This window comes from Lepisma saccharinum, chromosome 15 (genome assembly GCF_977018435.1).
Source record: "Lepisma saccharinum chromosome 15, izLepSacc3.1, whole genome shotgun sequence".
In the NCBI taxonomy this organism is placed as follows: domain Eukaryota; kingdom Metazoa; phylum Arthropoda; class Insecta; order Zygentoma; family Lepismatidae; genus Lepisma; species Lepisma saccharinum.
In genome coordinates, this window is record NC_139243.1 from 46,553,512 (window position 1) to 46,574,971 (window position 21,460).

General features: G+C 37.6%; 1 protein-coding gene across 4 annotated transcripts in view; it reads right to left on the reverse strand.

Annotated features, from left to right (window-relative positions):
- LOC145999698 (uncharacterized) overlaps positions 1–21,460 on the reverse strand; it is a 63,586-nt gene that overhangs the window by 33,637 nt on the left and 8,489 nt on the right. For 3 of the 4 annotated variants that reach the window (XM_083136940.1, XM_083136938.1, XM_083136941.1), the window contains exon 2: positions 12,246–12,844. In XM_083136940.1, coding sequence (XP_082993066.1) covers positions 12,246–12,844 — 599 coding nt within the window. The remainder of the gene's footprint in view (positions 1–12,245; positions 12,845–21,460) is intronic. The other variant, XM_083136939.1, reaches the window with a different exon arrangement.

Here is a 21,460-nt window from a genome sequence, read left to right on the forward strand (position 1 = left end):
CCCTGGCATTTCCAGCATCAAATGGGTACTTCACTGATATCAATTGCTGAGAAAGTGAATGCATTTGTCTTTTGTTTTATGAGTCCATAGAGAGATGAATGGACTTTTCTACGTTGGTAAATCACAAGTGTCTATATCTTGCGATTGAATATGGTATACAAGGGAGAAAATTACAGCCGACCCCTCTATAATACTAGACATTCAGTGATGGCACCAGAAACAGTTGCTGATATTAAGTGTGCTGTATCCTGCAGATTGCCAACCACGTGGCAGCAATTGTTATGAAGAGAAAGAGACAATTTGGGAAATGTTGCAAGATGGCTCGAACAACCTTTAGAACACTTTGAGTAGCACAATGATCCGCTCACCCCACCCTTCCATTCCTGCTTTTATTTTCTGCTAATATTTCAGACATATCTCGCAAGGTCGTATTATTTATTTTATTTAAGTACATAAAAATATTCTACAAGGATAAATACCATTGTTCAGTTCATTCAGGCATCCTGGGTTCGAATCCCGGTTAGAGCTTTCTTTGTGCCATCAATTTATCATACCATCGTCGCAATTAGCCTAAAAGTGAAAAAATACGATGCTAAATAACAAACGACGACGAGGGAGGGGGTAAAATGCATTGATCTATGAACAAAGTAATTGCTGTAGAGTTTACACAAAATACAATCGCAATTTGCCCAAAATGTCACAAAAGCAACGCATAATAGGGAGAATATGGAATAAAAATACTTATTACCACAGATAATACACGCACCATTTTTCATGCACAACGGAATGATTTACACGCAGGAATTTCAGGAATTTGTAATTATTTTCCTATGTTGTGTTTCTGGGCTATTAATTCTGTATATCTCGTAACTTAGATGTAGAAATCATTCAAACGTCAAATAAAAGCAGGAATGGAAGGTTGGGGTGAGCGGATCATTGCGCTGAGACGCATTCAACTGCCACTGCCAAGAGTAAGACGTGATTGGTGGAGAGGTTGCTATGACAATGATTTAAGTTTCGAAGGCACCGTAGGGTGGCTCCACATGTTCTTTTTGGTATACACACAGATTACAAAGAAGAGATAGGAAGTAAACAATCTTGTTAATCTGTGGCGCAGTGGTGAAACTCGTTTAGAAATTGAAGCAAAGGGAAAGTGTGTGTGGTTACTACAATGCAGCAACCATGGTAGAGTAATGCATTGGACCACTTTTGCTCACTCTAATTCGATCGAATCTCCCACGCTCGAGCGTGATTCGCTTGAATATATTGAACATGAAATATCATTTCAATGTGACAATAATCCTACAAATATATGTGTAAAATTCGTGTTGGTAGTTTCAGCCCATGATCATCTATTCATTTTCATATATTGCTATGTATTGGTAAGATAGACTAAATTACACTTCAACTTGACTATGTTCACTTTAGTTTCAATTTCACTGCATCTTTCACTTCACGAAGCCTATTTGAAGACCCACCACTACAGACAAATTATGGTTGTATGTGAACTACTGGGCTTCAAGCGTATACTCATGGTTTACTTGCCCAAGCGTTATTCGCTTGAGCGAAGAAACAGTCGATTCCGTAAGCCATCTAGCGTCATCTGTCCGAACTATGAGACAATCGAGTAAAAAAGCCTTGATGCAGCACACTAAACCATGGTTTTGGAAGTGCTTGTGAAGAAAACTAGTAATGATCACTTGACACTTGGCACAATAAGGTGACCCCAGATAAATCTCCATGTGTCCATCACAACGCAAATGGCATCGTCATAAACTGCCAATGATACATGCGTATGAGTAAGGATGATCCAGAACACAGCCAACTTCTTTTGGATGGGGAGGACAATCCCTACAACACATGAAACTGGATCAACATGAATCAACATTGGACTAAATTAGAAATGATTCAAGGCGTACCGAAAGTCACAGTGTGGTGCGGAATATGGCATACGCAGTGGTCAAGAGCTTGACAATGGTAACTTGCTGATTCCAGATATCTCCTCATACTGAACATGCCAACAAAGTTAAAGCTTGTGCGAGATTTAGCACCATTGTGCTGAGGTTGGCATTGCTGGTAAACAGTGTTCACGTGCCAGTGACACAAATTGCCCACAAGCAGAGGAAGCTCCTCATTCCACTGATGTCAGAAAAGAGGAAAATGCTAGAGTGCATTCTTTAGCAAGGCAATCTTGGCATTGGTGGCATTTAAACAAATAATGTAGTTCAAGACCACACATGAAACACCAATAAGGAAATGATCAGATCAGGGATAGCAACCCCTTCCCCTCCTCATTTCAAGAACTGTACATATATAGTCAAAATTCTTACCCAAAGAATAGCAGATGACTTTCTGTCTGTTGGAACTGCAGCATCTGGGTGTGAACGGAGGTTTGAGCCAAAAAGACTTGAATGTCAAGTCAGTCCATTCTTTTTGGTTTGAGCCAGTGTTGTTTCCTGAAGGATCTTTTCCAGAAACAGGGAATATTGAAGCCAAAAAATTACAAAAAGGGGAAAAAGATGAAACATATAAAAATGAGCAAGTAACGGGAAAATCAGAATTACTAATTATTGTTAGATATAACAATACTATTAGTTATAATAATATTAATGTGCTAAACTTTTGCATAAGTGCATAAATTTAGTGAAAACAAAAAAAGTGAACATTTGTTAAAAAAAATCTAGGAAGCTGTTTTGAAAAAAAAAATAGGAGATATGGGGTTGGAAGTATGGGGATAAATCACTGACCATGCCTGTCCAAAAATCCAGAAATCAGTACAACAGGCAAAATGCTACAGTCCCGTGTGAATTAATCGGAACAAGATATTTTTATGCATGATAAGAGTCTCAAACTTGACTATAGTCTCATGATGATGAATCTATGACAAATCGTGTAATACAAATTATATAACAGAAAGAAGAACATATTAGCTTTAAGAAATATTACGAATAAGTAATATATTGTTTCTGATTAGTGTAATTGATGAATTAGGGTATAAGTACAAAAAATACATAAAGTGTGTAGTTATTGTCGTATTTCAATTAATTTGCACGGGGCTGTACATGTGTGTGTGTGAATTCACCCACTAATAAATGCATGAACGTTGAGAAAATATTTCAAATAAAGTAGGCCAATCAGAAATGAGGTCTACAGTTCCGTGCGAATTAATTGAAATACGACAATAACTAGACACGTTATGTATTTTTTTGTACTTATACCTTAATTCATCAATTACACTATTCAGAAACAATAAATTACATATTCGTAATATTTCTTAATAGCTAATATGTTCTTCTTTCTGTTATATAATTTGTATTACACGATTTGTCATAGATTCATCATCATGAAACCATAGTCAAGTTTGAGACTCTATCATGCATAAACATATCTTGTTCCGATTAATTCGCACGGGACTGTAGGCAGAGGCTTATCCAAAAATTTTCATCTCATGGAGTAAAAGTTAGAATTTAGGGGGAGAGGTGTAATGGTAAATTTAGAGCCGAAATGACAGTAAATTAGCCTCAGTAAAAAATTTTACAGAAGGTGTGGATAAATCACTGATGCTAGGCTTACAATGTTGGAAAGGTGGCACTCCACCATTGGACTTAGTGTTATGTTAAAAAATCTAATTTTACTGAACTACATTAGAGCAAACTATGAATATGGACACTATTTGAAAACAAGGAACAAGTATCTACATCAGCTTATTAAATATAACCAACATTAAAAATCGTAAAAACAACCCATTGGAATATTTATGTGCATGAACATTTATAATGTCACAAGAAAATTTCCCAAGCATCAGTGTGTGAAACCAATAATACAAACTAAAAATTATGATTTGTATCACGCAACATAAATTATCTACAAAGTTCTATAGCAATGCTGATATTGTTGATATTTATAGGCACACTTGAGGAAAAAGTAAAAAGGCGAAATTTAAGATTATCAATTCTAAATTCAAATTAAATTATATTATATTAATTCATCTTGGTGCATCAGTAGAGGAAGGAGTACAGCTTGAGTTCTTTGTGGTGAGAGAAACATTGTTTCCAAAAGCTACATCAGTGGTTTTCAAAATACCATTTTAACATGCTGTATTATGTAATCAGCTCTACGAATCATGTGTCACATAAGAACTACGAACATGTGTACATAAAGAGACATTACATGCAGCTCAGGGCCATAACATCCTTGACCACAACAGCCAATATGTACAGGTGAGAGTGCCTGCTGTGGCAGCATCATTGTTTGTTTGGTATCTTGGTTAAAGAATAGGCACACGAAATGGCTTGCAACTACTGGTGACCTCTGTGAAAGTACAAGTGAGATCACTGCTGGATAATAAAGACATTCCTCCCGATGTGTAGACAACAATTGATTTTGATAAAACAGTTGTTTAGATTCTAAAGCAAGTGACATGTGTTGAGAGTCAAGAGATCACTGTTTGGCAAATCACTACTTCTCGCATCCATACAGCCTTAATGACTTCTGTTTGATGTGTAATCTCCCCACATGCATTATAATTTATATTTACAGACAAAATATTTTATACAACCTGAACCATTACAAAGTTTATTTTTTGTGTGTCTTCTCATATGCACACTGAAGATACCTTTAAAGAAAATTACTAGTCACAAATCAACATTTAAGATGTTTCTCTTTGATGGGAAACTTCCTCATATGTCTATTCAAGTTATGTCTCCAGCCAAACATTTGCTGCGAATGGCATAATTCGAAGCTTCTCTTTAGTGTGTATGCACATATGCGAATTAAGACATCCTTTATTGCAAAGTTTTTGTTGCAAATTGAACACTTCGAAGATTTCTCTTGACTGTGTAGCTTCATATGTATTTTGAGTACATATCTCCAGACAAAACAGTTATTGCAAAATGAGCAATGGAAAGGCTTCTACTTAGTGTGAATGTTCAAATGTGCATTAAGTCGATGATTACGGGCAAAACCTTTATTGCAAAGTGAAGAATTAAAGGCTTTTCTTTCAAGTGAACCCTCCTATGTACACTAAGATCTTCTTTTCAGGCAAAATCTTTGTTGCAAATTGAACAATTAAAAAGCTTCTTTTTTGAATGAACCATCGCATGTATACTGAGAACTCCTTTATGGGTAAAGTCTTTGTCGCAAATTAAACAACTGAGAGGCTTCTCATTGGTATAAACCCTCACATATACCTTAAGCTCCCCTTTACGAGCAAAATCCTTGTTGCAAATTGAACAAATCAAAGGCTTCTCTTTTTTGTGTGAACCCTCATGTGTTTACTAATATCTCATTTACAGGGAAAATCCTTGTTGCAAATTGAACAATTAAAATGCTTCTCTTTTATGATTTTCCTTTTCGCTCACGCTATGAGACGTGCACAGGTTTGAGTCTCCTAGGGAAAGCGCAACAAGAGATTTCGGCCTATGTGTGGGACCGGTGGCCACCCACCATCATGAGGCAATTGGGGAGTTACAAATGAGTAGCGTAACCCAGCCATGGAAACCTACAGCAAGACTGGAGGTTCGTCATGCTGACCACACGAAACCCTGTAACTGGTTGGATGATCTCGCACCTCGGGCAAGTGAGTGAATAGAATCAGGTGGGAGTGAGGCCGACAGTAGGTGGTAGGCCTGGGTCCTCATTGGGTTGTTGCACCATGGGTTATATAAATATATGGCCAATATTAGGCACATGACGCTTCCGTATGTTGACAAAACTTCGGCTCTGTAGTGTTGTCTATAAGTACTAATACTAAGTCTTCATTCCCCAATTGGTCAAAGAAACATTTTTCCTCCCTGCCAACTAGGTTCATTGTAAAAGATTTCACTGCCATCTCAATACTGTAGCCTTATGCTTTGTTGTGTTCATTATCAACATGATTACACATTCATTGCTTGTAACAGTTACTCAATTTACAATTTTGAGTCTGGACCGTAGTTTCTTTATTGTGTTACTGCTAAAATTCAGTGATTACAACAATCTGTGCTATAAGAACATGGCAATAAAATGTACTGGAAGATAAAAACATTATTATTATTAAAAAAAAGGGCTACTGAAGTGTGAAAATGAAAATTGTGGATGATATTGGTCAGTGTGCTCTGTCATTCATGCAGTACTACCCTTGTTTAACACACACACATATATGTAAAGCCACTATCACACGGGACTGGATTTCTAGTAGGAATGCCCTAGTTAGCGCTGAACTAACTTTCTAGGTAGCAATCATGGCCGCCTGGCTGACTGCTTGACTGGTTTGGAGGAATAGGACATGTTCTAATTGCTACTTGCTTTCCTCGACTGGATTCTGTGGAACAGCCAATCAGAGCAAAGTTTTGCCATGTGAAGATAATCTGTGTGTCCAAAGGAGCACTTTTGTCTGTGGTTTCCGAGTGTTACTCCAGCAATGTATAACGTATACAGCATGAAAGGAACGTTGAGTTACACCATCTATGCTGAGTGCACGGTGTTTACATTTGAAACAAGTTAAATATTCTTCCATAAGTGTACAGTAAAACTTGTAAAATATATATTTAAGAAGCGCCATCGGTTGAATAGTTATCAGCTTTTAAATATGTGAAGTGATACATTGTTTACATCTCACACTTCCCTCATATGGGAACAAAAGTCTATCGTCAAGTACGCTGATAAGTATCGTGTGAGGCCAAAACTAGTAAATTGGTAGTCAGTCCAGCGCCAACTAGGGCATACCTACTGGAAATCCAGTTCCAAGTGATGCGGGCTTTAGTGACTGGGTCCATACTTGCTTCAGTAATTTTTGGATGGGAGGGGAAAATACTGGTCAAAATTGTAAAGTCAAGTTATATGCTTCAGTTTGGTTACAGGAGTTATTACTAAAAACAAGTTTCATATTTCATTTGCACAAAAAATATGCAAAATCTCAAGCTTGTTTGAGAATTGGATAAATAAATCAAAATGAAGTGCAAAAATTGTGAGTCCTATAGTTAAGGTGGTTTGAGTTATCCGATGAGATTTTGGTTATAACTATCACATGAAGAGAGAAGAAAACAGGTTAGTTTCATGAGGTAAAATTATAATCTAGACAGTACAGTGGGATCCATGAATATTATCGTGCAAATTGTCTACGACTATTTTCATTAATATTTCTCTTTCAGCTTGTGTGATTTTAAGCAATGGATTTTTATGTATACTTGCGCAGAAGTTGTCAACAGCTTGTTTTGAGTTTTCTTTTCATTCTTGAAGCTCTTATTGGGTCAAATAGAGTGCACGAACATGGTGATGAACAATTTCCACGGTAATACTCATGGATCCCACTGGACATATGGGCATAATGTTCACAAAATGAAACTTGATAGAATGCACAAGACCACACCAGCAATGCCCTTTCTCTATTCAAAACTACGCACTAGGGCTGCTCATACACATATGGGATAAAAAAATATTTTCTGATCTTTTTGCATAGTTGCTCATTTTGTTCCACTTCGTCCAATAAACTAATGTGTGAATTTTTTCCAGAATGGATAACATTCAGAGGTTGCTCAAGGCACATATATTTTGACCGTGGTATTGTATAATTTTGTATAGCTTTCTTATACTATGAAAGTCTCTGTACTGAGAAGAAATGAATATTTGTGTGTGGAGTTGTACTGTTGAAAATGTTGACAGTGTTAATGAAATAATATTACTTTTCCAGGTTACTGAGCTGTTTTGAGCAATGGAGTCCAAACACCTCACCACTAGAAACAAGACCGTTGTATGGCTTATTGGACATCAAGAGCCTCATCTACCGGATTATGTGTTACCTACAACAGGAGATGTTCTTCGAACCTTCTTCCATTACCATATCTCACTGAAAGAGACAGTTCCTGTCAGCTTGAAGTGCACTTGTGAGGAGCTGGTGACCATATGGGAAAAAGCCCATATCCCTACTGCTTTTGAGCCAAACATCATCTCGAAGATGAAGGGTGTTGTAGATGAATATAATTTGATCAAGAAAAACAAATCATGAGTGTCACAAGCACAGAGAGACAGGAATGAAGTATTTTCAAAGAAAATGTCAAAAAATTTTAACTTTGCTCAAAAGAAGCAATGACTTTGATCAAGATTGAAGAAGACAGACAGTTCCTGAAGGATCAGCGTGGTGACAGAAAGATGTGAATGGCTGGTGTAGATGTGCATTTGGCAAAACAGGAAGAAATGGCAAAATTACGGAAAGAAGCAGAAGAAAAGCGAAAGGAACGTGAGAAACGAAGAAAAGAGGAAATGACGCCCATTCCAGCAGTTGGCATTTCCAGCAGCAGTGAGGAAGACAATGGCAGTGATGATGACGCTTATGAGATGCAGATACCACTGTATTAAAAAAAAAAAACTTGACACATCTCGGCCCAAGTACATCAAAGAAGTCCCAAATTTTACAAAACATGCTCAGTTCCCCAGATGTTTCTTCAACATTAGATCGTATTAATTTGTCAGACACCAAATTTACAATTTTAACTGCAGCAAAAGCAGATTGTCAGGATCTTGCAGACACTCCACTCTCACGTTCAACTGTGCAACGTAGAAGGTCAGTTCATCGTGCCAAAACCACAGACAAAATAAAAGCAGATTTCACAGAAGCAGCGAAACTACCCCTTATTGTTCACTGGGATGGAAGGATTATGAAAAACAGCACAGCTGATGAAACTGCTACCAGAACAACTAGTTCAGAGAGACTGGCTGTCATTGTCACTGGCCATAACTTGAAAAAAAGTACTCGGAATTGCCAAAATACCATCTGGAACAGGAGAAGCACAAGCAAAGATACTTATGAGCTGCTTCAATTGTGGGAAGTGTGTGATGACATTGTAGGGATGAGTTTCGACACTACTGCATCAAATACAGGTCTAAGAAAAGGTGCTTGTTCACTTCTCGAAAAAAACATTGATCGTAACTTGCTATATTTTGCTTGTATTCACCATATCCATGAAATTGTATTAGCTGCGGTTTTTTTGGTATTGTTGGTCCAAATATAGCTCTGTTTCAATGATTCAAACTGAAATGGCCAGAAAACAACCAAAATGATTTCAATTCTCTTTCTGATCCATGTCTTGATGATCCACACGTGATGGATTTAAAAGGAAATGTCACAGAATATCTTACAAATTATTTTTCATATGAAAAGGGATATATGCCTCGAGATGATTAACTGCAAATTGCAGAGCTATGTCTTCTTATTCTTGGTGTTCTACACAGAGGCAAAGTTTACAGCTTCTGAGCTCCTGGAGCATATCATATGGCTAGATGGATGGTGAAAGTAATCTACTGTTTCAAGATTTACCTGTTCCGTGAGCAACTGAATTTAACAGCCAACGAGGAAAACAATCTCAAGGAGTTTTGCTTGTTTGCCAGTATCATTTATGTAAAAGCTTGGTTATGCTCTCCCATAGCAAGAGATGCTGCAGTAAATGATTTGCATCTTTACAAGGAACTGAAATACTATGAAGCAGTCAACAAATCTGTGGCTCTAAAATCGTCAAAGAAATTGAAATCACACATATGGTATTTAGGTTCAGAACTGGTACCACTGTGTTTATTTTCAGATAAGCTGTCTCCTGAGGAGTAAAAATTGTTATTACAAGGATGAAAAGCAGTGGAGAAGATTGGAAAAGACGGGGAATTAAGCTCCCAACTGCAGATGGACTAGAAAGCAAGAACCTACATGATTTGATGGACTCTGCCTCTACTTCTGCCTTAACCTCTTTGAAAGTCAATATTGATTTCATTTCTTAATATAGACCTACAATTGTGGAATGATATTGGAGAATAAAAAGAAGCAAAAAAGATAGTAAATTCATTAAAGGTTATCAATGATGCAGCAGAACGGTCCATTGTACTCATGAGTAGTTTTAATGAAACCATTACTAAAAAGGAATCTGAAATGCAGAGACTGATTCAAGTTGTAGAAGAAAACAGGAAGAAAATCCCTGCTGCTACAAAGAGATCCCTGAAATTGCAATAAGTTACTTATAAGACACATAATCACTAGTGTAATCGACATTTTTAGTTACTTATCTTAAAAATTATGCCTTCCTTTATATTTCTTAATTTGTTCTTCAGGAAGTTTAAAGAAATCTTATTAATTTATTTCATGAACAACACATCTACACACTCTTACTTCAATATTTGACTAATTATTGTATTCCTTAGTGTCTAAAAGCAGTTGAGATATAGAAAAATTACATGTTTCGTAAATCAATTTAGTAGTATTATTTCGAGGTTGCTGAGCAACCTCTAAACACAAACCGATCTTCTTGAATTTTGGTAGGTATATCCTCTAATGTGAAAGCAACAAAATAAGCCACTATGTGAAATTCCACATCACAATTTTCTTTCTGAACACCCCTACTACGCACGTAATGCCACAATGTCGTATCTCATCTCAAGTGTGCACAGTTTTGCTTAAAACATTGATAACAACATTTATGTTGTTTGGCATGGTGATATGCATGCTGCGTCAAACTTAATTTTTTACTATTTTAAAGGTAACGGTTTCGACTGTTTTATGATTTTTTTAAAAAATTCTCCTAGCAGAAAGACTAATTATTGTAGAATTTTGGAAATCATTGTCACATGAAATTTGAAACTTTCTTAAGAAGCACTGCTTGGATTCTTAAAAAAAAGTTATTTATGTTGATTGATTGATTGAATTGTTGTTTTAAGTCCACTTTATGCACAGTAAGGCTAATCGGGACTGAACATACAATTTAAAGTGGGATCTGAACCACTATGTGCCTCCAACGGGCATTGAACCCAGGACACCTTGATCACAAAGCGACGACGTTACCACTATACCATCGGGGAGGCCCTTTACTTATTTTGAAAAATAAAACTTAAAAATTACCTTACGCAAGCATGCGTGCTTCCCATGGACAAGGTATTTTTCGTTGACAAGTGACAGTTAGTATGGTAGACTAGTGGGAATGAATGTAGAAGCAAATCAGAACCTTAGTACGTAGAATGCATTTGGGGACTTTATTTTAATGCTAAGAAAACCAAACCTAACCTGCCTAACCTAACCACGAAAGCATATATTTAACAAAATCTTAAGTAATCGCTAAAACTCCCCAGCATGTGTTAACAAACATAAATCGAAAACGAACCATATAAATATTGCATTCGTAGCATGATGAAATTGCAATAAAACCTGGGCCCAAAATATTTACATGCTGTGTGGACCACAAGGGGATGGGGAAAGGAACGGGACATACAGGGGATGGACAAAAATATGGAAGCCCCTGCGAAGAAAAGCCGGAATGCTGTAGATAATAAGGTGCAGGGCCGCCTTTATCTTCCAAAATGGCCTGCAGTCTCCGAGGAATGGACAAATACAAGTCCTGGATGGTGATAATGGGAACTTGCACCATTCTTCATGAAAAAAAAAAAATGTTCACAATCCTTCTCAGTGTCCGTCTGTCTTTGTCACGCAATGTACATTTTTGTCCACCCAGGTGTTTATCTGATGATGTCTTTCTGGACACACTATTATGTCATCATGATCTTGGATAGAGTCCCTCTCGATATGCCAAATAACATGGCTACTTTGGTAACAGAGGCCCCTGCAAGGCAGACACCAACAATTTGACCTCTTTGAAACAGTCAGCTCCGACATGATTCAGTATCAACTACACTGCACGCTGTCTACATTGCAATTGTCGACTCCTACCAGGCCAAGAGTGTCCTATCTCACGGCGCAAAACACAAAATGTCGCACCGTGTCCGATTTCAAGTGGAAAAATTGCGTCGATATCACCTGTTCCGATGTCGTGGTGTTTCCATATTTTTGTCCATCCCCTGTAACTCCCCTTTGGCCATGTATTCTAAAAAAAAAAATAATAATAAAGGTGGGAAAATATGACAAAATGAGGTCTGACTATCAAAAAAGTATATCCTTCCAAAAATCCTGGATACACCACTCTACACATGGCTTGATCCCATAAAAGAAAAGGCATCAAATGGCAGGAAATTTCGGAGGACTGTAAATTCCAAACTACAGTTGATATTCCAAAAGAAAAATAAATATATGGGTTCTTATATATGTTTAAGGATATCATGACATGCTGGGGTGGGACACTCCTGGACAATCTTGTATTGAATGACCAGTAACCCTGCAGCACTGCTGGCACAATACAGAAATTACATGAATCATAATCTACAAGCAATAAGGTCCAATTTTGAACCTTAGTACTGCCATGCTCATTTTCAATCCTTGTACTAAAATTTTCTTCACCTACCTTTCTGCAGGATCTGCCACTTCGCCTTCCACCTCATCAGGATTCTCTACAGAATACTTCATGTCTTTATCTTCACTTAAAATCAATTCACCATTGTCACTGTCTACAGCTGGCATTTTTGTAACAAGTTGTCCATGATGACATGGATAAAATCCTTCACTTTTATGAACATTTTGCACACTAGGAACTTCCTGATTTCTGCCTTCAAATTGAATCCAACTATCACCACTCACATTTTCCACTTTACAAACTGAAGTTTCTTTCCTGTACTCACTCGATAGTTTGCTGTCAACAGAAGCATTCTCTATGCACTCATTAGATGGTTTGATGTCAACAGAAGCATCCTGTATGCACTGATTAGATGGTTTGATGTCAACAGAGAAATCAACATCAGGAGGTTCCTTGAATGATTCAGTTTCAGTCTTGACACATGACTCATCTGGAAGCCACACATTCTCCAGAGATGTTTGTTCAGAAACTAATGGATCGGCACTTTCTGATTCAGACTTTATGAACACTTCCACAGGAGACAAACCCGTGTCAGACACTTGAACAGCCATATTTTCTTCACAATCATCAGACCAGGATGCAGAAGCCTTCTGAAAGACAATAACAAGCAGTGTGGATTAAAAATTATGATCTTTAATTTAAATGTCTTTTTTACTTTTTATAATATACATATACATGGAATATACATATACATATATACATGGAACCAACTGGACATGTACTCCTTGACGTCATAGTCCAATTGAAACTGTTGTGTCCGCAGTGCTTTTTTGAGCTCACCAAAGATGTGGAAGTCACACGGGGACAGATCTAGACTATAGAGGGGGGGGGGGGGGTCAGGACTTCCCACTTGAATTTTTTCAGACATTCCTTTGTTGTGTTGGCTGTGTGTGGTTTAGAATTGTCATGCAATAGGCAGGGTTGGCATTTTGCCCAGGTTTCTTCGAAAAACCCAACCCAGGTGGGTTTTTCATTATTATTTTTTCAGATAAAACCTGGGCGAAACTGGGTTTTATTGGGTTTTTAAGGTTATATTTAAAAATATATATCTTAAGAATGAAATAAATTATTCCCCTAGTAGTAATGTATCATAACATTCAATTTGTATTGCTTTCTACCCTGTCCCAACTCTCTCTAGAGCAAGCGAACAAAAACAAGTCTCTGCGCAAGTAGTAACGCGAGATGGCTTCACCAATGAACATGGGAAAGAGAAATGGATTGCCTGGGGAGGAGTAAGCAACTGCAGTTACCTGCCTTCACAGCAGCATATACTGCTTTGCTCTGACCACTCTATTTCCTTCCCTTTTCTCATGCTATGCACACCCTTGCTCCAGAGACAATTGTCACAAGGAACAGTTATTTAATATTTCTGTTCTAAAATATTTGTCCAAAACTTGATTCAACTCTTCCTGGATGGTGTAATAGTTAATGCTGTTGCTTTGTGCCTTCTGGTAGTCAACAACGGTACTCCATACTGCCACCTTATTATAGGTGAGGACTAATAACATTTTATTCTAACAAGAGAAATGCCTACAATGCCAGAGGTCCTGGGTTTGAATCCCAGCCTGGGCATGGGTATTCTTTGTATGTCCCTTCATCAATTTCATCATATCATCATTCATTTTCATCTTTGTGATTAGCCAAATGTGGCAGAAAAGAGGAGTAAAATAAAGCGAGTCAATCGCTCAACCAGTGAAACAAACAAGAGAAACCCATATGTATGTGTGTGTGTGTGTATACTTGGATGCATCATCGTTTATGAAAATAACACAAATTTGGGTAGTTGTTGTGATGAACACATTAACAAACAACACGGTAACATAACATATCAACTTGAATAGTGCCGGAACATTTCTTCCCAGAAAAAAAAGCAGTAAATAACTTTTTACAGACTTTTAATTTTCTTACTTAGGTTTGCTACCTTCTTCCTCCATAATGATACTCAAATTTAGATGTTAAATCACACATTTTTCAAGATTATGCACATTTTCAGTTAATACTATTAGTAAATATTTCATTCTGAACTTCGATAGTCCCTGTGGTGGAGTAGTTAGCACATCATGCTATGATGCCAAGGGTCCTGGGTTCGAATCTCAGTCTGGGCATGGATGTGTGAGTGTCCATTCATCAATTTCATCACATCATCAATTATCCCCATCTTCGCAAATTATTCAAAAGTTGCACAAAAGCACAGTAAAATAAAGCAAATCAATCAATCAAATCCATTCGGAACTTCAGTTTATGAAACAAATTATTTTGCGAATGCAGTGTTGTACATATGTTGGAATGAATTATGCTACAAACACATTTTTTTCTAATTTATTTAATATGCATAGACCATTAAATAATCCAAAAAATACTATGTACTTGGTAACCAAAAAAGTTCTTGCCGTTCTAGAGCAGTGATAAACAAAGAGCAATACAGTGGACAGTACGTACCTTTAGGTATCGAAGTAATGTCCATCAGCATCCAACACCTTTTGCCAACGTTCCTGCAGCTGCACAATACCCTGGTGATAAAACTCGGCGGGCTTGGATGCAAAGAAGTCCGTGAGTGCGTTCCACAGGTCTCCCTCATTTGCAAAGGATCTCCCACGGAGGTGGTTGTCGAGGGAATGAAACAGGTGGTAATCTGTTGGTGCAAGGTCCGGTGAATGTGGTGGATGGCACAGTGTCTCCCAGCCAAGTTGCTGAAGGGTCTCCCGGGTCCTCTTTGCCACATGTGGCTTGGCATTGTCGTGCAGGAACAGCACACCCTTGCAATTCACCAATGCCGGCTCCTTCTGTCGCAATGCCCGGTGCACCCTTTGCAACTGCTGAGAGTAGAGGTCAGCAGTGATGGTTTGACCAGGTGGAAGGAGCTTGTAATGGACCACTTGCCGATAATTCCACCAGAGAGCATAACCTTTCGTGGGTGCAGAGGTGGTCTTGAGGTGTGAGGAACAGGGTCACGTGGCGACAACCAATGTCTGGTATGCTTGGGAGTGTCGGGAGTGTCACTTTTCGTCACCAGTAAGCAAGTGATCAAATATGGGTGTGTTCAAGTGCCGAGTGAGCAAGGACAAACAGGCTGTCACTTGTTGTTCCTTGTTGGCTGCAGACAATGTGTGGGGTACCCACTTGCTTAACTTGTATGACTTCCCTATCCCATGCAGGTGCAGTCTGACTGTTTCAGCGAAAACATGGAACCTTTTTGCAAGTTCATCACACGTTAGACCACTGTCCTCCTCGATGGCTGCTTTCAGGGCCTCGTCATCCAACACATGTGGTTCATCCGAAAGGCTCACATCTCCATAACGGAATTTCTGGAACCAATGCCTGGCAGTGCGTTCGTTCACGGCATTCTCCCCAAATGCCTGGCAATGCGGCAACTTTATGCGGCAGCTGACAGGCCCACTATAAAGTCATACAACAAGCACACGCGAACAAGCTGCTTCAATACCTCCATTTCTCTTTGACACTGGAGGAGCTATGACTGCTGTGTGTGTGCAACGTGCCTGTATTACTGACAGTCGATGGTTAGACTAACTCCCGATCGCTTGGCAGGCACGTGCATCATTTCGTTTCCTCTCTGTGAGCGCATGATTAATGGGACGTCAAAAACGGCAAGAACTTTTTTGGTTAACTTGTAACACAATGTTTTAAATCTGCTTCAATACAGTTTGTTCACAGTTTATCACAGTTGTGTTTTCCCCATTATTTTTCTGGACTTTTACCTCCCCCATGTATTAACCATGCCAAATTATAAGCTTGCAATTTTCAATTGTTTGGCCGATTTCATCCAAATGGAATGAATACCTTATACACCATCCAAAATATCTGGCTAGCATTAATGCTGAATCAGAAACGGAACGAGTAATTACTCCTGCTTGATCAAGAAAACTTGCAAATGCAATCATACCAAAATGCAAACACCTTCCGTAAGCTGGCTTTATTCCAACTACTCCACAATAAGCTTTCAAATGCTATGAGAATGGCAATTCTCATGGTCAAAACATTGGTGACTTCCAATTTGGTCCACAACGATCCCAAAACATGCACTATATTTCAAAACATTTATTGTCAAATTATAGCTTAAGAAAAGAATCTAAAATTCTTAAGACTCTTAATATCCAAAAAAGTAGTTTAGGCAGAGATTTGAAAGTGTCATCAGAATTTGGAATCTACCTCAGCATAAGAAAAATCCATTTTTTATCTACACTCTTGAAATGCTTTGAACAAATGCAAATGCAAAACAGAGCCATTCCCTAGGTATATCTAGTTGGACTAATTTCAACTAAAAACCTCTAAATTTGCTGCAGTTATTGTGGTCTCAAAATTGGTGACTTAACCCCAACCTTCCTAAAACACACACACTACATTACACAGTTTTTATTAAAAACTTAAAACTCAAGTGATGCTGTAACATTACTGAGACTTGTGTTTCTTAATGTACGAAAATATAACCTAGTCAAATATAAGCATAATTTAAAGTTCTCGCAAAACATGTTAAACCAGTCTGTCGCCCACTATCTTTAAACATGGTGACCAATTTTTCTCAGATACAATGTGAGACCAATCCTTTAAGTTATATTGCAACTATAAAAAGTGCAACTCAAAAGCTTTGCATTTATGGCGCTTATCAAAAATAGAATGTGTGTGATCTTACCTATTACCACCATTCCTCTAGTAAGCTAAGAAATATTATTTTAAAAGTTTTACTGCAAAATTGCGGACCAATGAAATCTCTAAAATTACTCAGTTTAATTCCTTAAAGGGTCATTCCATGTCAAATCAACCAATTTTAAAATATTTAGTTGCATGATCATTTTAGAAAAAAAATCATTTTTAGTACATAGGTGTGTACAGGTTTCTAGATATCAAAACCAATGTTCAAAAAAAATATTGTCTTTAGTTCTCCTGGGGCAGCCATTTTTCCAACATGGCGCATGGCTTTTTTTTGCTCATGTAGCAGTATACAGAAACCTTAATATCTCAAAAACCATTAAAGCTAGAGACCTGGAACAAAATTTATTCTGTAGCTAATGAAGTATACTTCCTATGATATTCAGGTATGTTTTGCTTGAAATTGCATCATAAGTACAAAAATTATGGTGTAAAATGGGGTAACAATAGTTAAAAAATTGCATTTTTAAGCCCGATTTTTTTAATGAAGGGGTTTAGTCTAAGGCTTAATTTTTTTTTTCATGTGTAGACCTACCTGCAGGGTGTCTGTAAAGAAAATATCAGTGCTTAGAAATGCACCCCTTTTTTACAGCATGGGCTCAAACATGGCCGTTCATTAAATTTTGACAGTTTTCGGGGTTAAATATCTCAGATGGGTCCCCTTTAAAAATTCTAAAATTTGGCACATAGGAAGCCCTTCATGAACCTAACTCACAGTAAAAATCTCAACTTTTAGATTCAACTCGTTTTGGTCAATATGAGGTAACGTATGTCACCTAATTTCTGATGTTGCAAAGTAAGGTTACACTACATTGCATACTTAGAATAATGAAGTCTTTTCTTTTTCTTTTTTAAATTTGGGTTAAATAAAGGCTCAGAAAATATAGTAACATACGGATTTAATACTTGACTTACCATAAATTGAATTTGATTTATTAGGTACCCACGACCAGTTGGTATTGTCAACTCCAAAACTGAGCTTCCCCCATATTTTTATCAATGTAGCAGTACATGCAGCTTAAGATAGGCAGTGGCATGCCCAGAAATTTCGAAAGGGAGGGGAGGGGGGTTACATATACTTTTTTAGTATACAGCCCTGTTTTTGCCACATTATCCTCCCTTTGACGTAATTGTTTATGGAATACTAGGCCAAAGGTATTGGGTTATGACCTCCACAAACCCCTCCTAGGGCACTCCACTGAAAGTAGGCTATTTATTTTGGAGTGTCAAAGCTGGTAGAATATATTATATTTTGATTTTGTTTCATTTATTTTCCACTTTTTTTCCTCAAGAAAAGACATTCATTGAAATAGATGAGTCATACACAGCAGAAGATTCAGAGACATGTTTTGATAGGATGTGGGTCAAGCCTGGAATTGATCTGTGCATGTACAATCTCTGCTGTCATTCTTCCTTTGCCTAATGTGCCGACAGTAGTGACTTGTGAATGTTCGTTATCTGTGACAGGAAATGGAGTGTTCTGTAATATTTTTAACTGGAGAGGACTGTCATAAATACCCTTTTGGTAAGGTTCTCAAAGACCTAACTAATCTTAACAAAGTCAGTGAAAATGATAACACTTCTTAGGTCAAGACTACAGGTGTATGGCTTAGAGACAATATGCAAATACCATTAAATATAGCTTTTTATATGGTAAAGTATGTTGTGATCTTCAGAAGTACCACTTAAAGAAAAGGTTGAGTAAGGTAAGGTAAAAAAAATGTCAAGAAAGCCTTATACCAGTTAAATCAATATGCCTGATATGTTGGAGTACAAGTTTCATATGTGAAGAAAGTAACTTACTTAAATGCCAGAATTGAAATCATGTCTTTGTGCCAAGCCAAGGAAAACTAAAGGAAAAGCATGAAGTCTGTTCTGTTTTTTATGCATCTCCTGTTTCAAAACTGAGGAGGCTGATTGTAGAAAAACAATAAAGTGATCTTGCTCGAAAAACTATTCACATCCTACAAGGAGCGCAAACGAAACTGGAAAGTTGCTTTTCACTAAGTATTTGAGTCCCAAGGCCATTTTCACAAGTAAGCCTCTTGGTCCCGAGCCGATTTTGAGCAAAATGCAGAGTTTCAATTAAATGAGTGTAGATCGGAGACTAATTGCCCTAGAGAGATGAGTGATATACCGTTGTACGCGGAATGAATCACAGATTCAGACTATATGAAATTTATGCAAATTCGGCGTAAATGTGGCGGGGGGAGGGGGCTAACTCTCAAAATTCCAAAATTTCGGGGAAAAAAATTTGGTTCCCCCACCCCCCCTCCAATAAAAAAAGTACATGACAGTGTCGACATACACATGGAAATGATCGCCGATATGTAAGGAACACAAAAATATTTGCATTTTTAACATATGATCAATGTAACTTGAGTTGTACCCCCAAAAGGAATGGTCGGCATGCCACTGATTCAAGCTTCAAAATGCAGCGGTACCTTGAAATGACTTTAGCTCAGAGACTATTTTCCCTGGAGATATGAACGATATACCATTGTATGCAGAATGAATCACAGATTCAGACGATATTCGGCGTATATATGGAGGGGAAAGGGGAAAAATCCCCTGAAAATATTTTTTTTTTAAAAAATGGGGTTTCGCCCCCCCCCACCCCCTGGCCCCCCGAAAAAAAATATATGAAAAGTTCAAAATGCACATAGAAATTATCGCTAGCATGTAAGAAACAGAAAAATATTTGCATCATTGTCGTATGACCAATGTAACTTGAGTTGTACCTCCAAAAGGAATGGTCAGCATGCCACTGATTCAAGCTTCAAAATGCAGTGGTACCTTGAAATGACTATAGCTCAGAAACTAAATGCCCTAGAGATATGAAAGATATACCGTTGTAAGCAGAATGAATCACAGATTCAGACAATATATAATTTATGCACATTCGGCGTACATATGGAGGGGGAAAGGGGGAAATCCCCTCAAAAATTATTTTAAAAAATTGTCACTTCACCCAAAAAATGTCCTCGCACTTGGGCACAAAACGACACCTACGCACAACATTCATGGACGAAAAGCTAGAACGCAGTGAAAAATGAGCGCCGATTCTTGCAGCTGCTTGAAATTCTAGTTTTAGACAAATGCAGGGTAACCCCTGTCGCAACTTGTGGACACTTGTGCTAAAAAAACAAAGGTTTCCTTCAGCGCGCTTTGAAATTCCATTCTCACAACGCAGATTCAACAACCAGTCTTCCCCCTCCCCCCTGCTTGCACCCTCATGGAAAACTTTCATTTTGACATTGGATACTTATAAACAAGCTTCCTTCGAATGCAGTTAACAGGAGGGAGTGAAAAGCATTGCTTTAGAACAACAAAGCCGGTCTTCCTTTGTCGGCAAAAATTTGACCTTGAAAAGAGACGCAAAAGAGAAGTCCCTTTTCTCACTTTTCCCCTCCAATTTCATGAAGACAAAAAAAAATGCAAACAACATTTCTGTTAAATACATGTGTTAGGAACAATATATAAAAAATATTCGAAATTCTAGCCAAAAATAGAAAGGTTATAACGTAAAAACTACGACCTTGACACAGTGTCTCGATCGAGATGCTTGGGACCGTGAGGCTTACATTTGGGAATCTCACCCGAGATGCTTGGGAGACAAAAGGTTAAAACTGAAGAAAAGGAAAGCAAGTGTGACAATTCTTTGAGTGGCCAGTACAATCATATAATTGAAATTATAAGAAGAAAAATTTAAATGAGCAAAAAACTAATGTTGAAAAGGTCAGAATCATCATTTTGATTGCTACCAATTGGTCGAGAAAAAATATGTGCTGAACTGAAGGTTTCTGATAATTTACTTAGGAACTTAGTGAAAGAACAAAGAATCCTGCCTGATTTAACAAAGAGATTGAATAGGAAACTGGAGCTGACAATACCAACTGGTCGTGGGTACCTAATAAATCAAACCTTTTGCAAAGAAATTTTGCAGATTTTCAATTGTCATACCTTGTAATTTCAATTTATGGTAAGTCAAGTATTAAAACCGTATGTTACTATATTTTCTGAGCCTTTATTTAACCCAAATTTAAAAAAGAAAAAGAAAAGTTTAACCTTACTTTGCAAGGTCAGAAATTACGTGACATACGTTACCTCATATTGACCAAAACGAGTTGAATCTAAAAGTTGAGATTTTTACTGTGAGTTAGGTTCATGAAGGGCTTCCTATGTGCCAAATTTCAGAATTTTTAAAGGGGACCCATCTGAGATATTTAACCCCGAAAACTGTCAAAATTCAATGACAATGTTTGAGCCCATGCTGTAAAAGAAAGGTGCATTTCTAAGCACTGATATTTTATTTACAGACACCCTGCAGGTAGGTCTACACATGAAAAAAATTAAGCCTTAGACTAAAACCCTTCATTAAAAAAATCGGGCTTAAAAATGCAATTTTTTAACTATTGTTACCCCATTTTACACCACAATTTTTGTACTTATGATGCAATTTCAAGCAAAACATACCTGTATATCATAGGAAGTACACTTCATTAGCTACAAAATAAATTTTGTTTCAGGTCTCTAGCTTT